Here is a 27,930-nt window from a genome sequence, read left to right as displayed (position 1 = left end):
CTAAAATTCTCCTTCAGTTAAAAAGTCTTTTTTAGTGACTCACAACTTACTGCATTCCTAACATGGTAAACAAGACTCTAATCTTGGAATGGTATCTAAAAAAGATACCACATTGTGAAATGTTTTTTTTATCACCTGTGATGTAGAATTGGACATACACCAAATATTTTTTTCTCTGTGCTTTGTCTATTTTCAGCCACCTCACCATAAAGTATTCATTGACCCCGATTTCAGAAATTCTCAAAGCTGTAATGATTAGCAGAAAAAAATATTTTTAGGTATTTGTCAAGCTGAAATGGCCAAGCCTCAGCTTTATTCCACAGTAAATAAGCTGACTTTACTTGCTGACGGGGCCTTTTTAGGACATTTGTCGTTTACAAGCAAAAATCAGTATTATTTGCTTGAAAATCACTTAAACCCCCAAACTTTAATATATATATATATTTTTTTTTTTTTTTTTTTTGCAGAAACGCTAGAGAATAAAATGGTGGTCGTTGCAATATTTTATGCCACACTGTATTTGTGCAGCGGTCTTTCAAACGCAATTTTATTTAAAAAATACACTTTAATGAATTAATAAACAACAAAAAACAGTAAAGTTAGCCCAATTTTTTTGTATAATGGGAAAATGATGTTACCCTGAGTAATTCAATATATAACATGTCATGCCTTAAAATTGCATGTGCTCGTGGAATGGCGACAAACTACGGTACTTAAAAATCTCCATAGGCTACGCTTTAAAAATATTTACAGGTTACCTGTTTAAAGTTACAGAAGAGGTCTAATGCTAGAATTATTGCTCTTACTCGTACGATCGTGGCGATACCTCACGTGTGGTTTGAACATCGTTTACATATGCGGGCGCGACTTATGTATGCGTTTGCTTCTATGCCAGCTCGTAGGGATGGGGCACTTTACTTTTTTTTTTTTTTACACTGTCCCTTTAATTTAACTTTTTTTTAAATCACTTTTATTCCTATTACAAGTAATGTAAACATCCCTCGTAATAGAATTAAGCATGACAGGTCCTCTTTATTGAGAGATCTTATGTGAAAAAGACAAAAAAAAATCAAAAAAAAAACCAGATCTCTCATTTACCTTTAAAAGCAAAGAAATTATACAAATTAAATTTTGCCTTTAAAAAAATAAATAAATAAATAAATCTGTCTACCTGAGAACAGCAAATGACATCAGACATCGCTCCAGTCCTCCAAGGGCATAGAGCCAAGCGGGGGCGATCTTGCCCTCACTCAACTTCCTGCCTAGCCATCAGCCACACCGACGGCTCCGGTAAGCTCGGAAGCGACCGGGAAGTGGCGGGGGGGTTCATCTCTTCTGCCTCCTATAAAAAGTGATTCAGTGGCGATTGTGCCGCTGGGATCACTTTTATCAGAAAGCCGACCACCTGAAAAAAGAAAGATACCTGGTTTATGGCAGCTAGCTGCAGCCATAACCCCAGTAGTTAACTGTAAATTCATGATGTACATTTACAGTTAGGCGGTCGGCAAGTGGTTAATCTGTTAAATATTTCAGTGAAAGTGTTTTGTTCTATCTGTTTGATAAAAAATACCTGTTGATCCAGCCAGTGCTGTCCTGTGCACTGTGTAGTCTTAAGTCAAGCAGTGTAATCTTCCTGCCCAGGTAACCTCTGAACTACAAAATACCACCCTGTGTTAGAGGTGAGGAGAGGGGAAGGTACTCTGTAGTCCTAAAATTCTTTCTGTCCTAAGGTGAGAATGCTGCTCCTCCATAGATGCAGTACAGTGTAATGTTACTAGTAGAATTGCTAGATGAAAAAATAAAATATAACACATGCAGCCATCATATCTAAGGACTGGTTAGCAGCAATACATTTCTACAATTCTGGGTTCTGTAGAAACTTGTAAAGACATAATTTCTCTTGCTGACTGTTGACTCCAATATATGGGATTTTCCACTTTAACCCAATCTCTCTGTGTTTCAGGAGTTGTTAATCTGTGGTGAAATGTCAAAATGCAGAGGTCAAAGAAGAGGACTACATCTATATTAAAGCAATGAGGCTGCGCTTTTTTTGTACACTAATGCCACGTACACACGATCAGAATTCTCGTCGGAAAAAGCTCTAATGGTTTTCTCGTCGCAATTCCGACTGAATTTTCCTCAAACTGCCTTGCCTACACATGGTCACACCAAATTTCTGACGGTCAATAACACCGCAAAATTCAACACGTTCAACTGCACTATAAAAGGGAATTTTAATGTTCCCGAGCATGCGTCGGAATTTTGCATGTCGGAATTGCATACACACGATCGAAAAATCAGATAGAAAGGTTTTCCGTCAGAAAAATGAAGAACAGGCTCTCAATATAAAGGCCGTCGGAAATGCAGACAGAAAAAGACTGATGGCCATACACACGGACGTAAAATCCGATGAAAAGCTCCCATTGGACTGTTTTCATCGGAAATTCCAGCCGTGTGTACGCGGCATTAGACACCATGGAAGGAATTAACAAGGAGTGGGGCAAGCTTAACGCTTAGGAAACAGCAGATCCTGCTGCTAATTAACCAAAGTGATGTAAATTACGAGCAATCAGTTCTCTGTTCCATGTTGTGTCTGTGGAAAACACAACACAGGAAGCAGTACAGCTAAAGCTGAAAGGATAAGTTCACCTTTGGAATATGTTACATGTTCCACCAGTTTTTAGGTTGGAACACGGACCATTTTCCAGCATCTGCAGCTTTTCCACTCTATACTGAAGTTTTCTATACTGAAAACTGGCGCATTCCCTTTTTTAACTGGAAATGGACCCTGCGCCAATTTCTATTCCACTCAGAACTAGAAACTGGTGTGGATGGCACAGATAGTAACTAAACATATAGACTTGTTTTGGGTCTAAGACATACACCAGAAATGCCACTTCATTTCCAGGAATATTTCTCAAAATAAAGGTAATATCTAAAAACAGTTGACACGGCAAGGAACATGGGTAGTATTTTTAATATGTAGTTAAGATCAAGAACACGGGGACATGACCTTATATTAGCAGGAGGAAAGTTCAAAGATAATCTTAGAAAATATTATTTTACCAAAGAGCAGTTGATGCTTGGAACAGTCAGTCAACTGTTAGTGAATAAAATCAAATAGTGGTATATCTGCGCCAGCCGGTTAAGTGGGTATTGCTGCATGCACTGAAGAGAGTTATTCAAACCCAAAAATTGAACTATTAAATTAAAGAGTGCTGCGCAAAAAGGGGGGGGGAGGGGGGAAGGGAGTGGGGTAAGGGAGAGAAGGGAGGGGAAAAGGGAGGGAGGAAAAAAGGAAGACTAAAAAGAAGAGAGAAGGAAGGAATAAAAGGATGTGGGGATAAATGTGCCAAAACTAAGGCTGATTCAAATCCAATAAACACAAAAGTGTAAAAAAAACTCATAAAGGGAGATATAACATCCTTTGCCTGTCTTAATATAAATAGGCTAATTCAAAGTGCAAGAAGTGCAAAAGCTTAAAGTGCACGAATAATAAAGATCACTGTGATCAAGATAAATTAAACCAAAAAAACAATTTCATATACAACTCAGAACATGTCCATATAGGCTGATGTCATAAAGTGCAGCATAGTGATCACAAATTGTATATCTATATAAAGTGCAAGTGCCAATAATGTATGTGCAAACACTACAATGTGCAAACTCCGCGATGCAGTATTGTAAGTGTCCGTGCAAGCAGCGTAAAGATGATGTACAGTCCTTCAATAGCTTTGAGATATTTCAAATAAAGTGCTGGTGCTCCCAAGTGATACCACGGCAGAGAGGGGGTGGGGGTGATAATCCTTTCCTTTTCCGTTCCTTCAAATAAATGGGTGTCCCTTACCTTACTGCTGTAAGGTTACAGCATGAAAGTGGATAAGAAGCTCTCGTGTGTCCCCAAACGGGGTATCCCCAAAGAGATTACACTGTTAACTGGCCATCTCTTGGTAGACGTGGGATGAGAATTCAACCTCTCCTTTCTCGTCACTGTAATAGGTGGACCTCATAGACAGGGCAAGAGGGATGCTTGATAGTGTAATATCGTTTTGGTAAAACTTTTTATTAAAATAAATGACAGGGTACTCACATTTACAACAGTAAAAAACAGCAGAAACACAGACGAGCGGCGAGCTTGTGAACGTCACTTCCGGTATCTCATTCTCAGACGCGTGATCGTCACGGTCACGTGACTTCATCAGCCGATGATGAAGATGATGCACCCTGATGAAGTCACGTGACCGTGATGAACACGTGTCACCCATTCTTTTATTCCTTCCTTCTCTCTTCTTTTTAACCTTCGTTTTTTCCTCCCTCCTGTTTTCCCTTCCCCTCCCTCCTCTCCCTTACCCCACTCCCCCCCCCCCCTTTTTGCACAGCACAATTTCAATTAATAGTCAACTGTTAGTGGATTCAAACATGCTTGGGACAAACATAAACCTATAAAAAATACAGTATATTTATATATAGCTAAAAAAAGAAAAAGAAATGGGGCATACTCGATGGAACACTTGCTCTTTTTACTGCCATCACTTTTCGATGAACCTGTACTATCTTTTCTTTGCCCCTCTCGTTTTGGGGGGTCTTACTTTCTTTAAACTAACACTCACTGGGCAGTGGAATGGCAATTGATGGAGCTTGCATAAGAACCACGGAGAAGTCATGCCCCCATAACTAAGGGAAACTAAATAACAGGCATAAAAGAGGTTTTTACTTTTCAAAAAAGGCAACAGCAGACATCATGTCATGGGAGTTAATTAAAAAAAATTTGAAACGAATACAGGGTTTGACATTTACATAATGAACTCACAAAAAGGCCAGTGGGGCTGAACTTCTGGATGAAAACTGAGACGCAAAAAAAGAAAAGTAATGCTGCCCATAGCTAACAATGTCATTCCAGCTATTAGATCACTAGTACATGTTAGGAAATAAAAATAATTTATAAACAGACTGTCATGTAACACTGAGAAAACAAGGAATTTGGGACTTATACCAAGTATGTTTGTCATCTCCTTGGAAAAATATCATCTTTCCCAATTTATGTGTTATTGCAGACAGCCAGTCAAGATACCAATTATAACACCAGGATATATTTTGATGGTGTAAACTTCTACAGAGAAGAAAGTAACTGCTGGGAAGCAATGGGCAGCAACCTCTCAGAATTCATTGTTGTAGGCCTAAAGGGGGAGACTTACTAAAACTGGTGCATGTTTCCTAAATCAGTCTTTTTCAACCAGGGTGCACAGGCAGCCTTTGGGCTTGATTTAGTGTTGCCTTGGCAAAAATACCTAGAAATTGCCCAAAAACTGTATACAAGCCAGCAGGCGGATAAAGCCTGTCTACTAGTTACAAAGCCACAGATTTTCATTGTGCACCATTACAACCTTCTAGCCGCGAGTGTCCTAACAACCAATGATGTAATCGCTTGAGAAGGAAGGCATCGGGTACCTGCCCTTCTCCTTCAGCACCAGGGTTGCATTAGCTGATTAAGAGAGAGAACCTGAGGGAGAAAGAGAAACACTGGAATACTACCAGCGTGAAAAGGTGTATTTGGTTTGGAAGAATAAATCCCTGCTAATGCTGGGTATCCTACGCATGTGGATGTTGCTACATTATCATGTATGGACAGCTTAAGTGAACTGCATAAATTCTAAAACTTGAAAGCCAAAAACACAAATCCTTTGGCAAGTAAAACAGCTCTAACCAGGGCTAGATCTCACTGATCTTGGGGACAGTATGAAAAATACATCTGGGGGCATGGACTGAGTCAGTCACACAGCAACCCGTCTGAGGTCAGAGGTCGATGCGGGAGTGAGCAGGAAATGCTAGTATGTATTTGTCTGTCCTTATCTTAGGAGAATTAAACAGAACCTGCATCTCCTTATATCAGGAGCCCTCATCAGTTAATATTTATTTCAGGGCCCCCTTACATCAGGTGCCCCTATCAGAATGCCCCTTAAACTAGGTGTCCCCATCAGTGTGCCCCCTTAAATGGTCTGTCTTCAATTGTCTCTATCTGAGTGCCTTTTTGCATAATCTGTCTGCATTAGAGTGCCCCATAAATCTACTGTCCCCATTAGCATTTTCCTTAACATCAAAATGTCCCCAATGTGCCCCTTATGTCGTTTGCCCTCATAAGGGCCTCCTTTACATCAACTGGCCTAGTCAGACTGGCTCACGTATCAGTGGATACACTGAGACCCAGGGGGTTGCAGCCCACCCCAGCAATCGCTAGATATAGGCATGGCTCTCACATATGCATTTTATCTGTATTTGAGTTGAGCTTTACAATACAGATACAGTTGTATCTGTATTTGAGTTGAGCTTTACAACCTATTTCAGATTTCTTTGCATTTGTATGAAACATTTTTATTTGCATTGCATTACTAAATAAACAAAGTAAAATGATTACATTTTCTTAAAATTTTTGATTCTGACATCCAACTATCGATTCCAAAATGCAAGGCTGGCCATACACAAAGCAAATTTCCTTCTTGCAACCATGGGTTTCAGGAAAGAAATGTTCTCGATTCCCTCAACATAGTGTTAAGGCAGGAATCCCTCCTGCCGGGCCATTGTCTTTTCACGGGCGAGGGAAGCCATCCCCACTGGGAGAAGACAGTGATTATCGCTAGCGGCTATAGTAGCTGCCAATGATAATCACAAGAGAAACCGGCAGGTTTGTTTTACCCAAGTTGATCGTTCAATTAACTTGGTACATTCAGCCTGCCCATTAATGGTTGAAATCTTGGCCAGTTCAGCAGGACTCTGAACATGTATGCCTGGCCTAAATCATATAACAACTTTCCTCCAGATCAAAGGAAATTTCACCAGGAGACAAAGGACTGAAGACTGCCAAACAACCTTCTTTAAACAGGTCATACGATATAGATAAACAAGATCAATTTTGGTGGGCTAATAGTGACTGGTTTGGTTGAATCCACCATGACCAGCGGGTTCTTAACCCGCAATTTTGTTGTCTAAGGACGTCTGAAACGAATCAACCATAACCTCCCTGATCACATTCATCTCATATTGTAGTTGTAGATTAAAAAATTACATTCAAAATACAAAAAATGATGAAGATAGTTTTAAGTTTCACATGTTAGTGATGGAAACACTGCAATACTGTGCTGTGTGTGTCTAATTTATGTTTCCAGCTCCAAAATATAAGACTCTGGGACTTAACGGTAAAATAGTGTACAACTAAAAACGGACTAAAAAGAAACACAAGCTCAGTTGAATACTCAACACCACATTCCAAATTGAGCAAATACAAACAGTAGAAACAGTTAAAACCCCCTCTCAGAATGGTTGCCAATGCACACAGTGGTAATTTGCAGCCCCTAACCCTAGACTTTTAGCACTCCCTCTATTCCCAACTCTCTTTCTTTTTTATTCCATTATTTCTGCTCATCCCTTTTTTCGCTCTCTCCTCCTCTCTACCATTTATTCTCTTTCCCCGTTTCTCTCCTCTTCTTCTTTCCTTCTACACGTTTTTTTCTCTTTTTGTCCTTTTTTTCTCTCTCTCGCTCTCCTCTGTTTTACGTTCCTTTCTCTATCACTTACTTGTTATATTTCTCTTTCTTTCTCGCTCTTTTTCTTTGTTTCTCTCTTCTTCTCCCTCTCTACCATGTATTTTATCTTTTTTTCTTTTTTCTCTCTCTCACACTTTATCCCTATTTCTTTTCTCTCTTTTTTTTACCTCTGTTTTCGTTTGTTTCCCTTTTAGATCTCTTTCACTATTTCTTATTTTTTCCCCCATCTCCCCTTCTAGCTCTCCCTTTTCTCTGTCTATCTGTCTCTTGTTATTTCTATCTCTTCTTCTATCTGTAGTCTCTGGGTTGGCGGGGAATTTGGCAGTGTGGGTAAATCGTCAGGCAAATGGCTGGTGTTAGCACTTAAATTAAATTACCCCGACACCATGCTTGATATGGTGTTAGGATGATCAATTCACATTATTTCTATTACTACATTGTAATATATAATAAATTAGTTCAACTTACAATAATGCACAGTGGGAACGCCTGCCATCAGATGCAGCGTGCCACCGCTGCCTGTCACTTGCCACCCATAGCCTGGCACCAGATGCACTGTGCCACTTGCCACCAGATGCAGTGTGCCCCTTACACTCATAGCCTGCCACAAGAAGCAGTGTGCCACTTTCCACCCATAGCCTGCCACCAGATGCAATGTCACTTGCCACCCGCAGCCTACCACTAGTCCGACACACCAGAACTCCGGAAAGGTAAACGCCCCTCCACCGCTGGCTGCTGTGACTCATCCCACGCCAAGGCCTGCTCAAAAGTGAAGGACTACAAGTCCCAGCATGAACCCCTGATATCTAAGGGTATGACCCCATAGATTTCCAGGTTCATACTGGGATTTGTAGTTTTTCACTAATGGGGGGGGGGTGGTTACATCTTCAGCTCTGAGGGGTTCATGCTGGGACCTGTAGTCCTTCATTTTTGGGGGTGACATCCCCCAAAAGTGAAGGACTAAAAATCCCAGCATGAACACTGCCCTGATATCTCAGGATGTGTCCTCCTTTCCTCCTTCCATCCCTCTGAGGGTGTCATCTCATCTGCCCTCTCCTCTTCCGCCAACAAACACATCTCCCGACTGTCCTGTTTGCAGTCTGCACTGAGAGGCTTGCTAGTGGCTCCAGGCAGGCTGATGCACACACTGAGCTCAGAGCTCTGCTGTGAAGTGCTGAAAGTTCAGCACAGAACGCTGGCTGCATTCTCATCTGTGAATGCTTTGGATTTCATCTATCCATTTGAGCACTGCAGCAGTCAGTGCCTGAGGCTGCTTCCCGATCTTTCTTCTGCTCTGCTGCACTCGGCATGTCGCCCGCTGGAGATACAGGGAGGAGGTGGGTGGAGCTAAGCAGTAGGTGCAGAAGAGGAGGAAGTTAGATCGTCCTCCGCTCTGAATGCTAGGGCCTCTGCCTCTCTCCTCCTTGTGACATCACTGGTTGCTAGACGCCAGATGGGCCGTGGCTAGCAAACAGTTTGGGCAGTGAGCTAGTGGCCGGTGGTGAACGAGGCAAAGGGAGTCTCTGCTGGCCAGGAGCCCAGGATGACAGTGACAGGCAGTGGTGATACCAGGGCCATTTTAGGGGCATCAGATCCTGGGACATGTGGTCACTCTAGATGCGCCCCCTAGAAGTTGCTCCCGGGGCCATTGTCCCCTCTACCCCCCCACGCTACACCCCTGCATACAAAGACATAGGTATCTATGACTGTGTATGGGTAATCATTCTGCAAGGAGGTTTCAACACCTTTAGAGTCCCTCTCCTTTCTACTGTTTGTATCTACAACTAAAAATTGTGTATACATTTTTCTTTAAGGAAAAAAGGGCTGCAATAGTATAAAATCGGTTATATTGGTAATTGCATGGGGTTAAATTGGGTTAATACTTGATATAACAGTTTTTTTATAACAGTTTTCAGAACATGAATTCCTTTCCAATTTCACATGACTATTGTTAGTATTAACTATTGGTATGTTTCTCCATATCCATATGTAGACCAAGCCACCAAGCAACATTGACAGTTACAAGGGTTGGGACAAACTATACATGGGCTTGAGCCAAAAGTCTTTAGTCCACTTTTTTCATTCCACACAAGTTTTTGGGAATGCAAATCCTACTTCAAACAGAGCAGATGCAGGCCAGGAGGTGGTTAACTGCAGGCCAAATGTACCCATCAAATAATTGCGTACAAGCACATATCAAAAACAGAAAACTGACCAAAAATTTGTGCCAATGCTGGCGGCTATACCCACCAACAGTGATCATTGTATTCTGTCGGTGGGGAAAGATCCCTGCGCTCCCCATTGGCAGAATGCAAATGGCGCTGTGGGAGGGGTTCCCCCATTAACACTATGTTGAGGAGGAAATCAAGCAATTTTCTTTTCTTCCACCTGTGGTTGAAGGAAAGAAAATTGCATAATTGTATGGCCAAGCCTTTCATAGGTTTCTGTACATACACAATATATACTATTAGTCATACTTTTGGTCTAAGAAAGGGTTGTGTGACCAATGTATTCTCTTGCACAATGAAAAGCTGTACATCTTTCTGAAAATGAGACTCCATTACTCTGTCCCTGCTCAGTCACCTGACTGTGACAACAAGAGTTCAATGCACTAGCTAATGAGTCTGTTGTGAAACCCATTTTCAGTAAAGGGAAATGTTGTAGAAATTGATAAGAAATGAAGCTATTTACCATCTGCATGCATTGTAAAATATTCTGGCTGATGGCTTGTAACAAAACAAGAAATGAGTTTACTGGGGAAACGTGCCTTATCTGATAACGCCTATGAGTTTACAGCTTGTTTTTATTTCGGGCAAACGTGCGCTATTTTGTGATGTTTTGGAACAGCTGAGAAATGAACGCATTTATAGCCTTCTGTTAACACAAGAAGCATGCCTGACAAAGTGTTCTTTTGAGACCACTTTACTCAATATGAGGAGTGCTGCCAACAAGTCTTAGTAAAACACAATCGCTATTATCCTACACAGAACAGATAGGATAGGACTGACTGAAAGAAACACAAGACAGAGAAAGGAGGAAAGAAAACTCTCCCACGGAGCAAACAATCTAAGCCGAGCCAGATTTGCCAGTACCTTTTTTTCCACTGGAAATCTTATTGTCAAATTGTTCCTAAGACCTTGTGTAAAATGAATGAGCATACCATGAGCTGTTTATCCTGAATATAACAAAGGCTTGATATATTTAGTTCTTGTTTGATTATAAAGATGTAACACAGAAACGTATCCAGATTAACCGCTTGATGTCCGCGCTATAGCCGAATGACGGCCACAGCGCGGACCTGAATTTCCGGGAGGCCGTCATGTGAGGGCCTTCCTTGTGCCCGCTGACTGTGCGTGCCCTGCAATCACCGAGTCACTGAGACTCGGGTGATCACCAATCCGAGTAAGGGGCCGGTCCCGGCTCCTTACCATGTGATCAGCTGTCAGCCAATCACAGCTGATCACATGATGTAAACAAAGGCTCAGTAATCTTTTTTTTTCTCCTCACGCTGACAGCCTAAGGAGAGAAAAAAGGCGATCATCGGCTCTGCAAGGGACATCGGTCCCGTAGAGGAAGAGGCAATTATGCCTCATCTTTTGCACACCAGTAACCCTTGCCAGTGCCACCTGCCAGTGCCCACAGTGCCACCTAGCAATGCCCACAAGTGCCACCTATCAACTGCCCACCAGTGCTGCTTATCGGTGCCACCTAGCAGTGCTGCTTATCAGTGTAACCAATCAGTGCCCATTATTGCCACTCATCAGTGCCCATCGCTGCCACCCATCAGTCCCTATCAGGGCTGTCTCATCAGCGTACATTAATGAAGGAGAAAAATTACCTGTTTAAAATTTTATAACAAAATATAAAAAAATAAATAAAATGTTGTTTTTTTAAATTCGGTCTTTTTACATTTTTTTACCCCAAAAAAAACAAAACAAAACAAAAAAAACACAGAGGTGATCAAATACCACCAAAAGAAAGCTCTATTTGTGGTAAAAAATTATACAAATTGAATTTGGGTACAGTGTTGTATAACTGCGCAATTGTTATTCAAAGTGCGACATCGCTGAAAGCTGAAAATTGGTCTGGGCAGGAGGGTGGTTTAAGTGTCCAGTAAGCAAGTAGTTAAACTACAGTATATAAATATATAAACACACATATAAACCACACACATTATTTTATATATATATATATATATATATATATATATATATATATATATATATATATATATATATAGATAGATTCACATAGTATCTCACAAAACTGAGTACACCCCTCTCATTTTTGTAAATATTTTATTATATATTTTCATGTGACAACACTGAAGAAATGAAGAAATTACACTTTGCTACAATGTAAAGTAGTGAGTGTACAGCTTGTATAACAGTGTAAATTTGCTGTCCCCTCAAAATAACTCAACACACAGCCATTAATGTCTAAACTGCTGGCAACAAAAATGAGTACACCCCTAATGGAAAATGTTCAAATGTGGCCCAATTAGCCATTTTTTCTCTGCAGTGTCATGTGACTCATTAGTGTTACAAGGTTCCAGGTGTGAATGGGGAACAGGTATGCTAAATTTGGCGTTATCGCTCTCACTCTCTTATACTGGTCACTGGAAGTTCAACATGGCACCTCATGGCAAAGAACTTTCTGAGGATCTGAAAAAAAAGAATTGTTGCTCTACATAAAGATGGCCTAGGCTATAAGAAGATTGCCAAGACCCTGACACTGAGCTGCAACGCGATGGCCAAGACTATACAGCGGTTTAACAGGACAGGTTCCACTCAGAACAGGCCTCGCCATGGTCGACCAAAGAAGTTGAGTGCACATGCTCAGCGTCATATCCAGAGGTTCTCTTTGGAAAATAGACGTATGAGTGCTGCCAGCATTGCTGCAGAGGTTGAAGGGGTGCGGGTCAGCCTGCCATTGTTCGGGCCATATGCTGTACACTGCATCAAACTGGTCTGCATGGTTGTTCTAAAAGGAAGCCTCTTCTAAAGATGATGCACAAGAAAGCCCGCAGTTTGCTGAAGACAAGCAGACTCAGGACATTGATTACTGGAATCACGTCCTGTGGTCAGATGAGACCAAGATAAACTTATTTGGTTCAGATGATGTCAAGCGTGTGAGATTGCAACCAGGTGAGGAGTACAAAGCCAGTATGTCTTGCCTACAGTCAAGCATGGTGGTCAGAGGGTCTGCGGCACTGGGGAGCTAGAGTTCATTGAGGGAACCTTGAATGCTAACGTGGTACTAATGTACTGTGACATACTGAAGTAGAGCATGATAGCCTCCCTTCAGAGAGACTGGGCCGCAGGGCAGTATTCCAATGTGATAATGACCGCAAACACACCTCCAAGATGACCACTGCCTTGCTAAAGAAAGCTGAGGATGAAGGTGATGGACTGGCCAAGCATGTCTCCACACCTAAACCCTATTAAGCATCTGTGGGGCATCCTCAAACAGAAGGTGGAGGAGCGCAAGGTCTCTAACATCCATCAGCTTTGTGATGTCGTCATTGAAGAGTGGAAGAGGACTCCAGTGGCAACCTGTGAAACTCTGGTTAACTCCATGCCCAGAAGGGTTAAGACAGTGCTGGAAAATAACGGTGGCCATTGGTTGTGACATGACAAAATGTGGAAAATTTCAAGGGGTATAAATACTTTTTCAAGGCACTGTGTATATGTATGTATGTATATTTGTACGCACACACACATGAAAAAGTATTTATACCCCTTGAAATTTTTCACATTTTGTCATGTCACAACCAAAAACATAATTTTATTGGGATTTTATATGATAGACCAACACAAAGTGACACATAATTGTGAAGTGGAAGGAAAATGATAAATGGTTTTCAAAATGTTTTACATTTGAATAGTTTCTGTTGTGATTATAATTTAAAAAGAGTACATTTATCATTTATTATTGATAATAAATGGTTTCAGCCAAACACTAACCATGACTGAAAGAAATGTTTTTGTGTTATCATTCATATTCTCTGAAAAATGGCCAAGAAATCGTGCCAGGGTATGTAAACTTATGAGCAGAACTGTACGTTATACCCATCTATGCCAGCAGGTGGTGCTGTAGTATTATAGTGTATAGTTCTTATATTCTATGATATAACAGGATGAAGTGTCTATCTATGCTCAATGCACTCGCTTGTGTTCTCTTCCTGTCTGTTCCATGATAATAAAGACATGTTCTGATATTTCTCCATGACAACAAAGTATTCTCTGCCTCCAAGAAGCTTCCTCGCATGATTTCAATACTCCACTAATACAGTGCTTATATGCTAATAAGAAAAGCAAGCAGAGTAACACAGAAATGAGCTTATTATTATTGTGTTTCACTGTCCAGTCACAGGCTAGGAGAGGGTCAAGACCTGTAAGTAATGCCGCGTACACACGATCGAATTGTATGACGTACTTAGTCCGTCATACAATCCGGCGGACAATCCGGTGGACTTTCTACCGAACGGACTTGGCCACACACGGATACACAAACAGTCCGACGAAAGCTTGCGCGATGACGTACAGCACGTACGACGGGACTAGAAATAGGAAGTCCAAGACACAGCAAAGCACCCTTTGGGCTCCTTCTGCTGACTTTGCGTTAGTGGAAGTATGGTTAGAGACGATTCGCGCTTTTCAGACTTCAGCTTAATTCGTCCGTTATTTTTATTTTTTTATTTATTCTCGAATTGGAATATTAATCATAAGATGAGGATGAATAAAGACATTTGTGATAACTCTGTGTGAATATAAGCAGCAAAGCAACTTCACTTTTCTCGCATTATGAAGAAGAAAAGAATGTGCTATATTAAAAGATCACAAAATTAGCAGCATGACGAATGTGCTAGCTTCAATACGAACACTAGTTTTACAAGACAGAACGCTTCCGCCCTGTAAATCCTTTCTGGGCATGCGCCATTCTTAGTCCGTCGGACTAGCATACTGACGAACGTATTGTCCGCTGAAACCAAAGTACGACGGGAAGATTGGTGTGCAAACCGACCTTCTTAGTACTCCGGACTTCACGCTGAAAAAGTCAGCTGAAGCCCACACACGATCGGATTGTCCGTTGAAATGCATTTCAACGGACTAAGTACGTCATACAATTCGATCGCGGCATTACAAGTCTATCAGGAACAGTCACTAATGTATTCAACTTTGGCTGTTCCCTGCTAAACCAGCCAAATTATGATCCATCTATGGGCAACGTAACTGTACACAACATAGACACTAATTCTTTTGTAGTCTTAAAGCGTAGGTCCGCCAATTTTTTATTTTATTTTTTTAAAGTCAGCAGCTACAAATACTGCAGCTTCTGACTTTTAAAATAAGGACACTTACCTGTCCAGGGTGCCTGCGATGTCAGCAACTGAGGCCGCCCCATCCCTCGGTCTTTGGATGCTGCCGTCGCCATCTTCGTGGAGGGGGGTCCGGAGTGGCATAGCTCCCGTGGGAGTCTATGCTCAGAAGTGTGGGTGCAAATACCTGTATTATACAGGTATTTGTACGCCCCCCCCCCCCCCCAAATTTGCAAAATGTGACAACGGGGGGGTGAGGGTTCCAAAAAGTGTGGAAGTTCCATTTTTGTGTAGAACTCCGCTTTAAGATAACTGTTAATTGGGCGACTTAGACTCCACAAAATAACAAAGGGAATGTGCACAAGACGGCACAAGACTCAGCACTGGTCTGAATTCTCACACCATTAATTTTTTCCGTTATCCAGCAGATAACAAAATGCTTTTACCAGTATATTTAACAGACCAAATGTGAAACAAACAAGAAAAGTTTATTGCTAGGCTTTACATACAGTTTATATGATGGTGGACAGAGAAGGCAGCCTCATGGGCCCCTGGGTAGACTTGCTCTCACAACCATTTCTCTATGGTCAATCATAGAATACATGTTCAAGAACATGGAAGCACCCAAGCCCAGATGGCAGAAAGGGAGATGCAGTGGAAACTAATTTCTGTGCTGGTCTCTCCTCTCTCTCTTCTTACAAGAAGCACAGGCAGCAATGAGAGCCATTGGCTCCTGCTGCAGTCTGCCAAATTCTGTGAGGAGGGAGCGAAAGGATGGACACGCACAGCCTGGCTCAGAAGTGCGCCCACACTTGTGCCCACTCAGCATACAGCTTGCTGAGGGGGCACTCAGGGAAGGAGGAGGAGTGGAGAGTGTCTGTGTTCTGACAAAACAAGCAACCTGTCAGAATGTACAACCTGTGTCACTTCCTGTGACAGAGAGAAGTTGTTCAGGGCTCGTAACCTTTCCTCCAGTCCCTTTATTAGCTTTGTTGCCCTTCTTTGGATTCTCTCCAGTTCCAGTACAATGATAATACAATGATAACCTATCTTTTTATTTTACTAGTCCCTTCAACTTACCTGCTGAAAACCCTCTACCTAATCAAAAATCCCCATAATACCATCAAGGAATGAAATCTGTGTGCAGACCATCTTTTGTTCTGCTCTAAAAAAACTATTCAAAATGTATAATGCAGGGACTAGATAAACCGGAATTTTTTCACCTTACATATTTACTATGGTTACATATAATACATGCAATCACCACTGCATTTTGAAATGTTATATCTTTGTTTAAATGCTACACGTGGGCATCCTGTATGCAAACCATCTGAATTCCAGGAAAATAATCTAGTCTTGTACGTATGGCCAGTTTAACACAAAAGAAAAACAAATGCAATATACCTAGCTAAAAGCTGAATTCCAAGCTAACTGCTAAATACACAGATGAAATATATATATTTATTTTAGATACTTAGCCTATGTGTCCATGCACACATGGACGTTTTTTAGCTTTAATGAGCAGTGGAGTTTATGGGCTTTTTTCTGAACGCCAGCAATTCGCATTCAAAGTGCCGTTTTTCACCGCCATAAAACGTCAAACGCCGATAAACGCTCATAAACATTGATAAACGCTCATAAACACGCATTAATTAGTGTTCGGCATTCTATTTTTAAATGCATTGTGGGAGTTTGGAATGCACTGTGGGATTTTTGGAGTGTCCTCTGTGTATTTTCATTGAAAACGCCCATAAACGCCAACGCTAATAAAACGCTCATAAACGCTAGTACAAAACGCTGTTAAAAGCACGTTTTTCAACCAGCACTTTCTGCCAGCAATCTGGCGTCCAGAAAAAGCTTTTTTGAGCTTCAGTGTGCATGGAGCCTTAACCGGTTCCCGACCAGCGCACGCCGATGTACGTTGGCAGAATGGCACGGGCAGGCATACTGGCGTACAGCTACGTCCAATCTCTAATGCCGTGCTGGTCGGGGCCCCCGTGAGTCCGGTCGCGGGTCCCGCAGACTCGATCGCCACGGGCATACCCGCGATCGTCTCACGGGGCGGCTGAACGAGGAAATGCCGTTGTAAACAGCATTTCCCCGTTCTGCCTAGTAACTAGTGACGCTGATCTCTGCTCCATGTGGTTGGAACAGAGATCAGTGTTCACTAAATTAAAGCCCAGCCCCCAACAGTTAGTAACACACTCCTAGGAACACTTAACCCCTACACTGCCACCCACTGGTTAACCCCTTCACTGCCAGTGTCATTTACACAGGAATCACTGCATTTATATAGCAGTGATTGCTGTATAAATGACAATGGTCCCAAAAATGTGTCAACAATGGCCGATGTGTCCGCCATAATGTCGCAGCCACAATAAAAAATTTTTTTTTAAAAATCGCTGATCGCCGCCATTACTAGTAAAAAAAAATTATTAATAAAAATACCATAAAACTATCCCCTATTTTGTAAACGCTATAACTTTTGCGCAAACCAATCAATAATCGCTTATTTACCTTTACATTTATTTACCAGTATATTTAACAGACCAAATGTGAAACAAACAAGAAAAGTTTATTGCTAGGCTTTACATACAGTTTATATGATGGTGGACAGAGAAGGCAGCCTCATGGGCCCCTGGGTAGACTTGCTCTCACAACCATTTCTCTATGGTCAATCATAGAATACATGTTCAAGAACATGGAAGCACCCAAGCCCAGATGGCAGAAAGGGAGATGCAGTGGAAACTAATTTCATGTATTTTTTTTACTAAGTGTAGGTGCACCACAAGGAACCGCAAAATCTAGATTAAGTTACCTACCTTGCACACCCGAGCGACTCTTGCAACTTTGGTGTTGGCTAGAAACTCAGAACTTTCTTCCTTGACTTGTTCATTGAAGAAGTAGTAGATTTTGTCATCATCTCCTATTGTAGAATTTACACTTTCTTGAACCAAAGATGAAGATACAAACTCAGCATCTGTGAAAAGCAAAACACTACAAATAAGCAGTTGGCAGTCAGGGACTTGTACACAGGAGGGACATGTTTAAAGTGGCTACCCCCCACCCATTTCTAAACACCTACCTGAGCCTGTCAGAAATCCAGTGTTGTGCTGGTCTCTCCTCTCTCTCTTCTTACAAGAAGCACAGGCAGCAATGAGAGCCATTGGCTCCTGCTGCAGTCTGCCAAATTCTGTGAGGAGGGAGCGAAAGGATGGACACGCACAGCCTGGCTCAGAAGTGCGCCCACACTTGTGCCCACTCAGCATACAGCTTGCTGAGGGGGCACTCAGGGAAGGAGGAGGAGTGGAGAGTGTCTGTGTTCTGACAAAACAAGCAACCTGTCAGAATGTACAACCTGTGTCACTTCCTGTGACAGAGAGAAGTTGTTCAGGGCTCGTAACCTTTCCTCCAGTCCCTTTATTAGCTTTGTTGCCCTTCTTTGGATTCTCTCCAGTTCCAGTACATCCTTCATGAGGACTGGGGCCCAGAACTGGACAGCATACTCCAGGTGTGGCCGGACCAGAGTCTTGTAGAGAGGGAGAATTATTATTTTATCTTTGTAGTTAATCCCCTTTTTAATGCATGCCAATATTCTGTTTGCTTTGCTTGCAGCAGCTTGGCATTGCATGCCAATTCTGAGCCTGTCATCTACCCGCCTCTGTCATATATCCGCCTACTCCCTCTGGTTAGGGGGCCTATAGCATACGCCCAGTATTACTTTCCCCTTAGTTTCCTCCCTTTGTAGCTCTACCCATAAGGATTTCACCTCCTCCCTTGTTCCCTTAATGATGTCATCCTTCACATTCACTTGTACATCTTTTTTGATATACAGGCATACCCTTCCTCCTTTTTTACCCTCTCTATCCCTGTGATATAGGGAATACCCTTGAATGCTTGCCAGCCAAATCATGAGAGCTGTCGAACCAAGTCTCTGTAATTCCTACAAAATCTAAATCCTCCTCATACAACAACAGTAGCTCTAGTTCTCCCATCTTGTCCACCAAATTCCTGGCCTTGGTGAATATGCCACGTAGCGAATTACCGGCGCAACAGGTTTTAACAGATTATATCTTAGTTTGCTGCAATCTGGTATAAATGTCACTATATAAGTAGACACATTTAATTTAAAATATGCGTGTAATATGGATTGCGCTAACTACCACCACAATCAGTTAGTGTCAAATATCACTTTCACAGTGTTTTATACAAAACCACATAAAGTGACGTGCCTCAATTAAATTCCTCGCTTTACTCTCATCCTACTATATAAAGTGCAATTAATATAGACAATATGGGTGGAAGATGCAAAAATATAAAACAATATATTTAAACAATATATATGTATAAAATAAAAAGAAAAAAGAAAAAAAATCCCAGTGCCACATGAATGTCCTAGGTGAGTGATCACTCCAGTGCCACTAAATTCCTCCTATATAAAGTGCTTCTTTTATAAAGTGCTTCTTCTATCCACCAATCGAGTGACTTCACCACCACCTGCCAAAATGGCCACTCATCAGATTAAGTCTGTATATGCGCCTTTGTTTCATTTAGGATAACCACTCCGTTAAAGGTTTCACCAACAGCCTTTCCAAGCAGTATATGGGGGCCTCTTTCACTAATTGTTTCTCATGGAGATATATGAATAGCCATCATAGTGTATTATATAGTAAAACATTTATTTAAAAGGTAAAAAAACAAAATTTTAACTCACATGTCCCTGTGCCTATTTCCGGCACCAAGCATGTCCAGCCGTATGTGCGGGGATGGGGTTCAGATCTGTCTCGCTAATGCTCCAATCCCCTACAAGTGGCGGCATATTTGCCACAGTCTCCGAGTGCGTTCCGAGCCTCGTTTTCCCTTGGTACCGGAAGTGACAAGAACGGAGTTCCTAGCAGCCTCTACGCGTTTCGGAAAATGTATTGGGTCATCAGGAAAGCTTTTTTCCCATGCCTTTTTGCACCTCCCTTTCTTTATGTCTTAAATACTTCAATATTGTTCCCTGTGTCATTCCATTTTATTACACATAACTAAATTCATGAACTTAATTGTTTGGTTTCTTTGATTGTATGGATTACATGGGTTGTTATTGACATGTGGTGAAAATTTTCAATAGCACCTATAGAAATATATTTACCTAGAAAACTGGTGTCCTATTCTGGAAAAAAAAAAGCCTTTAGAACCGCTTTAACTTTTTCAGAACTATTGCTTTACTGGCAGTGAGCTTGTCATACAATGATAACCTATCTTTTTATTTTACTAGTCCCTTCAACTTACCTGCTGAAAACCCTCTACCTAATCAAAAATCCCCATAATACCATCAAGGAATGAAATCTGTGTGCAGACCATCTTTTGTTCTGCTCTAAAAAAACTATTCAAAATGTATAATGCAGGGACTAGATAAACCGGAATTTTTTCACCTTACATATTTACTATGGTTACATATAATACATGCAATCACCACTGCATTTTGAAATGTTATATCTTTGTTTAAATGCTACACGTGGGCATCCTGTATGCAAACCATCTGAATTCCAGGAAAATAATCTAGTCTTGTACGTATGGCCAGTTTAACACAAAAGAAAAACAAATGCAATATACCTAGCTAAAAGCTGAATTCCAAGCTAACTGCTAAATACACAGATGAAATATATATATTTATTTTAGATACTTAGCCTATGTGTCCATGCACACATGGACGTTTTTTAGCTTTAATGAGCAGTGGAGTTTATGGGCTTTTTTCTGAACGCCAGCAATTCGCATTCAAAGTGCCGTTTTTCACCGCCATAAAACGTCAAACGCCGATAAACGCTCATAAACATTGATAAACGCTCATAAACACGCGTTAATTAGTGTTCGGCATTCTATTTTTAAATGCATTGTGGGAGTTTGGAATGCACTGTGGGATTTTTGGAGTGTCCTCTGTGTATTTTCATTGAAAACGCCCATAAACGCCAACGCTAATAAAACGCTCATAAACGCTAGTACAAAACGCTGTTAAAAGCACGTTTTTCAACCAGCACTTTCTGCCAGCAATCTGGCGTCCAGAAAAAGCTTTTTTGAGCTTCAGTGTGCATGGAGCCTTAACCGGTTCCCGACCAGCGCACGCCGATGTACGTTGGCAGAATGGCACGGGCAGGCATACTGGCGTACAGCTACGTCCAATCTCTAATGCCGTGCTGGTCGGGGCCCCCGTGAGTCCGGTCGCGGGTCCCGCAGACTCGATCGCCACGGGCATACCCGCGATCGTCTCACGGGGCGGCTGAACGAGGAAATGCCGTTGTAAACAGCATTTCCCCGTTCTGCCTAGTAACTAGTGACGCTGATCTCTGCTCCATGTGGTTGGAACAGAGATCAGTGTTCACTAAATGAAAGCCCAGCCCCCAACAGTTAGTAACACACTCCTAGGAACACTTAACCCCTACACTGCCACCCACTGGTTAACCCCTTCACTGCCAGTGTCATTTACACAGGAATCACTGCATTTATATAGCAGTGATTGCTGTATAAATGACAATGGTCCCAAAAATGTGTCAACAATGGCCGATGTGTCCGCCATAATGTCGCAGTCACAATAAAAATTTTTTTTTTAAAAATCGCTGATCGCCGCCATTACTAGTAAAAAAAAATTATTAATAAAAATACCATAAAACTATCCCCTATTTTGTAAACGCTATAACTTTTGCGCAAACCAATCAATAATCGCTTATTGTGATTTTTTTTACCAAAAATATGTAGAAGAATACGTATCGGCCTAAACTGAGGGAAAAAAATGTTTTTTTATATATTTTTGGGGGATATTTATTATAACAAAAAGTAAAAAATAATGTTTTTTTTCAAAATTGTCGCTCTATTTTTGTTTATAGCGCAAAAAATTAAAACCGCAGGGGTGCTCAAATACCACCAAAAGAAAGCTCTATTTGTGGGGAAAAAAAAAGACGTCAATTTTGTTTGGGAGTCACGTCGCACGACCGTGCAGTTGTCAGTTAAAGCGACGCAGTGCCGAATCGCAAAAAGTGGTCTGGTCTTTGACCAGCAAAATGGTCCGGGGCTGAAGTGGGTAAAGAAGCTTATTTCTTGGTCACTCTGCTGTTTACTGCCATCAGCAAACTTTTTTTTTAGCACATGGAACTGCAGCACACTTCCTTCTGCTCTAGAGTTCTGCTGTATTCGGGATTTGCAAGAGGTTGATATAACATCAAATGAATGTACATACACTGCTTGCATATATATATAAAAAAAAAAAATTTAATCATATTAATGAACACAAAGCTGCAGTATGTGTTTTTATCTGCTCAAGTAGAGCTTTAAGTATGGAGGCTCCTATCAGTCTGCTTGGCATATTGTGAATTGCTATCCTGTTTCACGATCTTTTTGTTTACTGGATGTCATAACAAAAAATGTCAGAGAATGAGCAGAAGGCATTTCATATGTCTGCCCTGAATTATTGATGCCACTTTCCCCCTCAGTATGAAATAATCACTTGGGCACACATATTCGGGTTAAAAAACACCAAGAATATATGTACAGTATGTAAAAAGACAATTGTGTGTGCTGATTAGAACCATGGTGTTCGTGAGTGGCAGCTGATGGTTTGCAGAGACAGATACAATAATGAAAGGATAACTGAAAACTTGTCAAAACCAATGGAGCTCAGAAAATGAACACACGATACCCGAATGAACAGCTAACAGTGATTTTGTCAGAAGTTGGGGGAATATCAACAGTAAACATTTCTGGGGCAGTGGGATATGTGCATATCTGCTCACATAAAACAAGAGAAGCGGTGAGATTAGATGCCATCAGGTAACAGACTGCGATAAACAGGCCTCCTGAGATTTGTCAGCACAGTGCATTTGGAAAGCAGATGAAAGATTTATATGGACAAAATAAATACAGAAATTTATATTTACATGCCTTTAAAGGGCCAATTCACTCAAAAGTAATATTTTGGTTATAGGTGAAATCTGGTGGCTTCAATTAGCCCCTAGCTACATATAGGCCTTGGACACTGAATGTCAAGATCTGCCTACCATAATACCAAACTCTGATCTCGTCCATTTGAGAGGTTTGGGTGGTCCGACTACATTATGTACATTCCTTACACCTCCTTTATGCTTTATTTTATTTAAATTACAAAGATCAAACATGGAGACTGCAGACCCCATGTAACGGCCACTGCCAACTCTCAAGGTCATAGATATCCCAACAAAACCCTCAAAAATCCAAGTTTGAAAATTGTCAGATGGCTGAACTCTCCAGTGGTACCTGCCAAAAACTGAAATATCTATTCACTGACCTAATCACTCAGCATTGTTTTCTTGTCACCAGTAACCAGTGTCACTGGTTCAGGGCCTCAAAAGTACTCAAGCCAGTGGGTCACCATAACTAGTCAATTAGCATACTCAAAAGAAAGTTGGCAGGGTATTGCTCTCATGACATGTTCTTTAACATTTCCAGCAAAGACCTGACCTCTCCTACCTGCCTACTGAACAACAAGGTTGACTATTACATGTAAGGGCCGACAGCAAGGCTGAATAGTTAAGCGGGGGTGGGATCAATGTTAACTTTTACAGGAAAACAAAGTGTGCATATCAATGCACCAGTCTATACTTGTAAATCCACCAATCATTTTATTTTTATGCAGAGCCAAAATATTGTACAATGTGCAAAATGTATTAAGACCTTGCATGAAAATGTATCTAGTGCTCCGCTCCCACCCCCGTGCTAAATAAAAATGGGAGGGGGCGCTAGTAAACAGGCACTAGTAAATTCTCTGCAAAGAGAATTTTTCACATTATAATAATAGTAATGGAGTCCTAGCATTTAGGCAATGAAGATTACTTGGGCCTCCATTTGATTGACTGAAATGCCAAACTTGAGTAACTGAATTCTTTAAACAGATTTCTTTCAGCAAAACTAAAAGCTAAAATAGCTAGCCATGTGAAAAGAAGATTACAGTGCCACCTATTGCTCAAAATAAGAACAAAAAATATTAACATGCAACATACCAAATCTCACTGTTAAAAATATTTGTATAAATAATTTTTCAGTTCTGACTATAAAAAAATAAGGAAAATCTCTACAAAATCGCTATTCCCTAGGAGTCAAATTGCTGTGTGTGTAGCCAGAAACAAATTTCTTTGTGCTAGTTTTTATAAATAAGCTCTACTATGCACAAATGAGATCTTACCATTCAGCCATTGAAGAGGTGAAGCTTCAGTTTTCAATGTGTGTAGCACTGAAACATTTTTTCGTATATCCGGTACGCTGTAGAACCCATAGCCTGATGCCGTGTACAGAACCTCATCTAAAATCAACGAAGCAATAAATCACTTTGATCCTCCATTTTAGAATGTAATAAAAATTCTAAAAAGTAATTTGCGGGCAACTACTATACAAATCAAAAATAAGTCATATATACCTGTGAACTACTTATAAATTTAAGGTAGAGGTAAATATCTGCATGTGGAGGCACAGAGAGCAAAACAGCTGCATATAATCCAATGCTCTAAACCGTAGAGAGGATCATGACCTGTGGTGAAACATTCACCGAAGCTATATAGTCTGTTTTACTGTTAAATGTTCATAAACATGACTCTCGGGTGAGGATCAGCCTGTTTAGGAGCTACAATAGAGTCGAAGATTAATACTTTTGACCAACAGAAGTGCCCATGATCATTAATGGAGATTTTCCAATTTACTGGAAGATCTCTGTGAAACTGATCCTTCCTTGTTCTCATCGGGTGCTGCTCTAACACAATTTTTCATTATAAATATACTCTAGCAAATCTACATGAAAACACTACACATTCCTACCAATAAAGCTGAAATATTAATTGACCATAAATGTCTGCAGTGCTTAAAGCTTATTTCCACTTTTGCAGTCAAATTTGAGAAAACGTCACTATACGTTAGATGTTGGCATTCACACAGCATGCCTACATTTTTTTTTTCTTTTTAATAATTATTACCTTTTAGCCGTTTCTCAGGAAGAGGTATCATGGCTGACTGCAAAGATTTTTGAACAATGTTAGAGTGAGTCTGTCTGATCTGTCCACCCAGAAATGGAACTTCCGCTGATCCGGTTCACAATCTTCCCCCCCCCATTGGGTGTCACATTTGCCACCTTTAATGGGGGAACAGATACACTTCTGGCAGAATCCGTGGCGAACTCCTCCATAACCCCCGCTGTCTTTTGGGAGACACACAGGTCTCATAAGACAGCAGGGACTGTTCAGAGCATGCACAGCGACTCGCGTATGCACAGTAGGAACCCGGCTATGAAGCCACAAGGCTTTACTTCCTGATTCCCTTACTGAAGATGCCAGTGTCTCCACCCAGAGCCAAGGGACGGGTTGGCTTCTGTTGGGGACATCGCGGGCGCCCTGGACAGGTAAGTGTCCTTATTTTAAAAGTCAGAAGCTGCAGTATTTGTAGCTGCTGACTTTAATTTTTTTTTTTGCAGGCGGAACTCCGCTTTAACATGTATAGTTGGTAAGAATGAATAGAGACACCAGTCCATGCAGTTAAGGGAAAGCGTGTGCATTTATGTCACTATCATCTTCCATATCCCTGAACACTGTGTTCACTAAAGCTGACTATAAACGGTCAGTTTTCGTTCAACCAGACTGACAGATGCCCAACCCCCCCCCCCCCCCCCCCCATAACATGTGAAAAAGGGATATCTCCCGCTATGCTATTGTATTCTGACCCTTCCCCTCCACCAGAATACGAATGGCGCTTCTGTTGAACAGACTGCAATACACATGTACTGAATGTTGTTCGGTTCCTGCTAAACCAGGTGACGTTTGGTACTTTTGTACCAAGATTAAGAAACAGCTCTAAGTTTTAGTTTCAATTCATCTACACCCCTTACTGACACTAACTGTGGAAGGGAGTTCCACCTCCTTACCACTCTAACAGTAAAGAACCCTTACACAGTTTAAAGAAGACACGCGGCCACATAACGAAGTTGGACAGGAAGCTTGTTCAATTTTAAACACCTTTGTTTAAATACTTTCATCCCAATGCTGGAGTCATTTATAGATTTGTATATTGCAATCATATCCTCTCTTTTAAGAGTCTTCTCCAGGGGAAAAAAGGTGTAATGTTTGGGGTCATTCTGCATAACCGAGACCCTCCAGCCCCCCCATTAGTATTGCTGCCCTTCTCTGGACTCTCTCCAGCTCAAGCACACTGATGCCATTGTTTAATATGTCTTTAATGGATAGCCGACTGAATAGAGTATATAAACGGTGGCTCTCCTGTGCTGGATCACGTACCTAGTACGTGATCCAGCACAAAAAATAGTGCCTGAAAAACGCCTCCCCTGCGGATTCAGTTTAAAAGCCAAAGTGCTTTCACACTGGGGCGATGCGCTGGCAGAATGTTAAAAATGGTCCTGAAAGCAGCATCTTTGGGGCAGGAAAGCCTCCACCGCTCCTGCCCTTTGAAATGAATGGGCACCGCTGTCAAAGCGCCTGCAAAGCGTTACATGTGGGCATTCGCTTGGGCAGTCTACATGGAAACACTTTTTTTATTTTATTTTGCATGCATCAGGGTTCTTATGAGAAGTACTGAGGAAGGGTGCTGTGATACTTTAAGGAAGCCATTCACAGGACCCTGCCAGCAACTTCCACCAGCTATGTTCTACCTACATTTCATAGAGAAACACAGAGATCGAATTATAAAAAAAATAAACAACATACTGATGAAGGGGAATACAAGAACTAGGGAAGACAAAATAAAGGTGGGTAAAACCTGTAACATAAATCCCTAGCATGAGAAACAATATACCTAGGATAATATGTGCTGGATGGGTATGCCTTACAAAGAATGAATCTTACCAATAAGAAAGCCAGTGTACCCTATAACTGGATCAAATGGGCACTTCTCTCTTCCATCTTCACATGTTAAAGGTAAAGCAAATGTCTTCATGTCCTAATGATAAAAAAAAACAAAAAAAAACACAACATTAAATGGTGTCTGCAGCTGGTCTGGAACATCTAATACAATTAAGGGTAACAATAATGATTTCCTGGAATTTTTATTTTTGGTTTACACATTTTAAACTGAAATGCTCAAATATTTTTCTATGTATTCTAATTGTTTGCTTTACAAATAAACATTTAGTACAGGGTGCAACCAGGACTGTGGATTCATATTACATTACGGGTTTGCTAAATAAAATAATTCTTAGTTTCAGACTTTTACTCCACAAATCAAAGTCTGTTTAAAGCTGTATGGAAAAACATGTGGAAAGGGTAATAGGTTGCCCATCTCATTCATTCTGCTGTTTGTGTGGTATGAGCTTCAGCTATTGAAATCTGTAAACAACATGCTTCCCCAGAGAATTAAATGTATCTTGTAAAACATTAGAAGACATTTAGACAATATTTCATATTTAACTAATTAAGAAAATCAAAACATGCTTAAAGTATTAGTAAACCTTCCTATCGCTTTCATCTTTGCTTCTGTTTAATCTACAACTGCCATGATGCTGCACATGTGATCAGTTATGACACCAGCCATTGGATGGTTTGACAGTTTGGTTGAGAGCACAACCAATGGAAGTGTTACATTTTTCGGCACGTGCCTGAAATGAAACTGGTTTTATGAATAGGTTTACTTCCGCTTTAAGAATTGTAATTTGAAATTATTTTCTAAAATTATATTTTTAGTCCTGATCATACGGAATAAGAAAATATATACAAAACCACATTACATTCCCATAAAGCAGAACTTTCAAATCAAATGTGTTACAATTAATGTATAATAAAAAAAAAAAAAAAATCTATGGAATAAATAGCGATCACTACATTATTTAACCTTTGTAATGCTTTTTTTTTCCTTCTTTTAAAACTTGTCCGTTCAAATATGTACTTCGCTAATGACCATTCTACTAATGGTTCTTCATGAAATACTAGCTTCGGCACTAATCCTGTCATCTTCCCTGTGCATCCCCACATAGCTGTACTTCCTTTCTCAAAAAAATTCCTTTTTCATACTGCATATAAAGGTTGTGGGCCCATTTATTTCTATGGGCGACCAACATAAGTATGGCTTTCC

The 27,930-nt window shown here is 40.9% G+C and overlaps 1 protein-coding gene across 1 annotated transcript in view; it reads right to left on the bottom strand.

The window, feature by feature from the left end:
- SEMA4G (semaphorin 4G) overlaps positions 1-27,930 on the bottom strand; it is a 305,506-nt gene that overhangs the window by 72,095 nt on the left and 205,481 nt on the right. The window contains exons 6-8 of the mRNA XM_077455317.1: positions 26,709-26,802; positions 24,053-24,169; positions 17,682-17,839 (exon numbers count right to left, since the gene is read on the bottom strand). Coding sequence (XP_077311443.1) covers positions 17,682-17,839; positions 24,053-24,169; positions 26,709-26,802 — 369 coding nt within the window. The remainder of the gene's footprint in view (positions 1-17,681; positions 17,840-24,052; positions 24,170-26,708; positions 26,803-27,930) is intronic.

Source organism: Lithobates pipiens, unplaced genomic scaffold, assembly GCF_037356315.1.
Source record: "Lithobates pipiens isolate NorthernLeopardFrog02 unplaced genomic scaffold, aLitPip1_a1.2 Scaffold_25, whole genome shotgun sequence".
In the NCBI taxonomy this organism is placed as follows: Eukaryota; Metazoa; Chordata; class Amphibia; order Anura; family Ranidae; genus Lithobates; species Lithobates pipiens.
The sequence above is the reverse complement of the archived record's forward strand: the minus strand, read 5'-3'. Positions and strand labels throughout refer to the sequence as shown.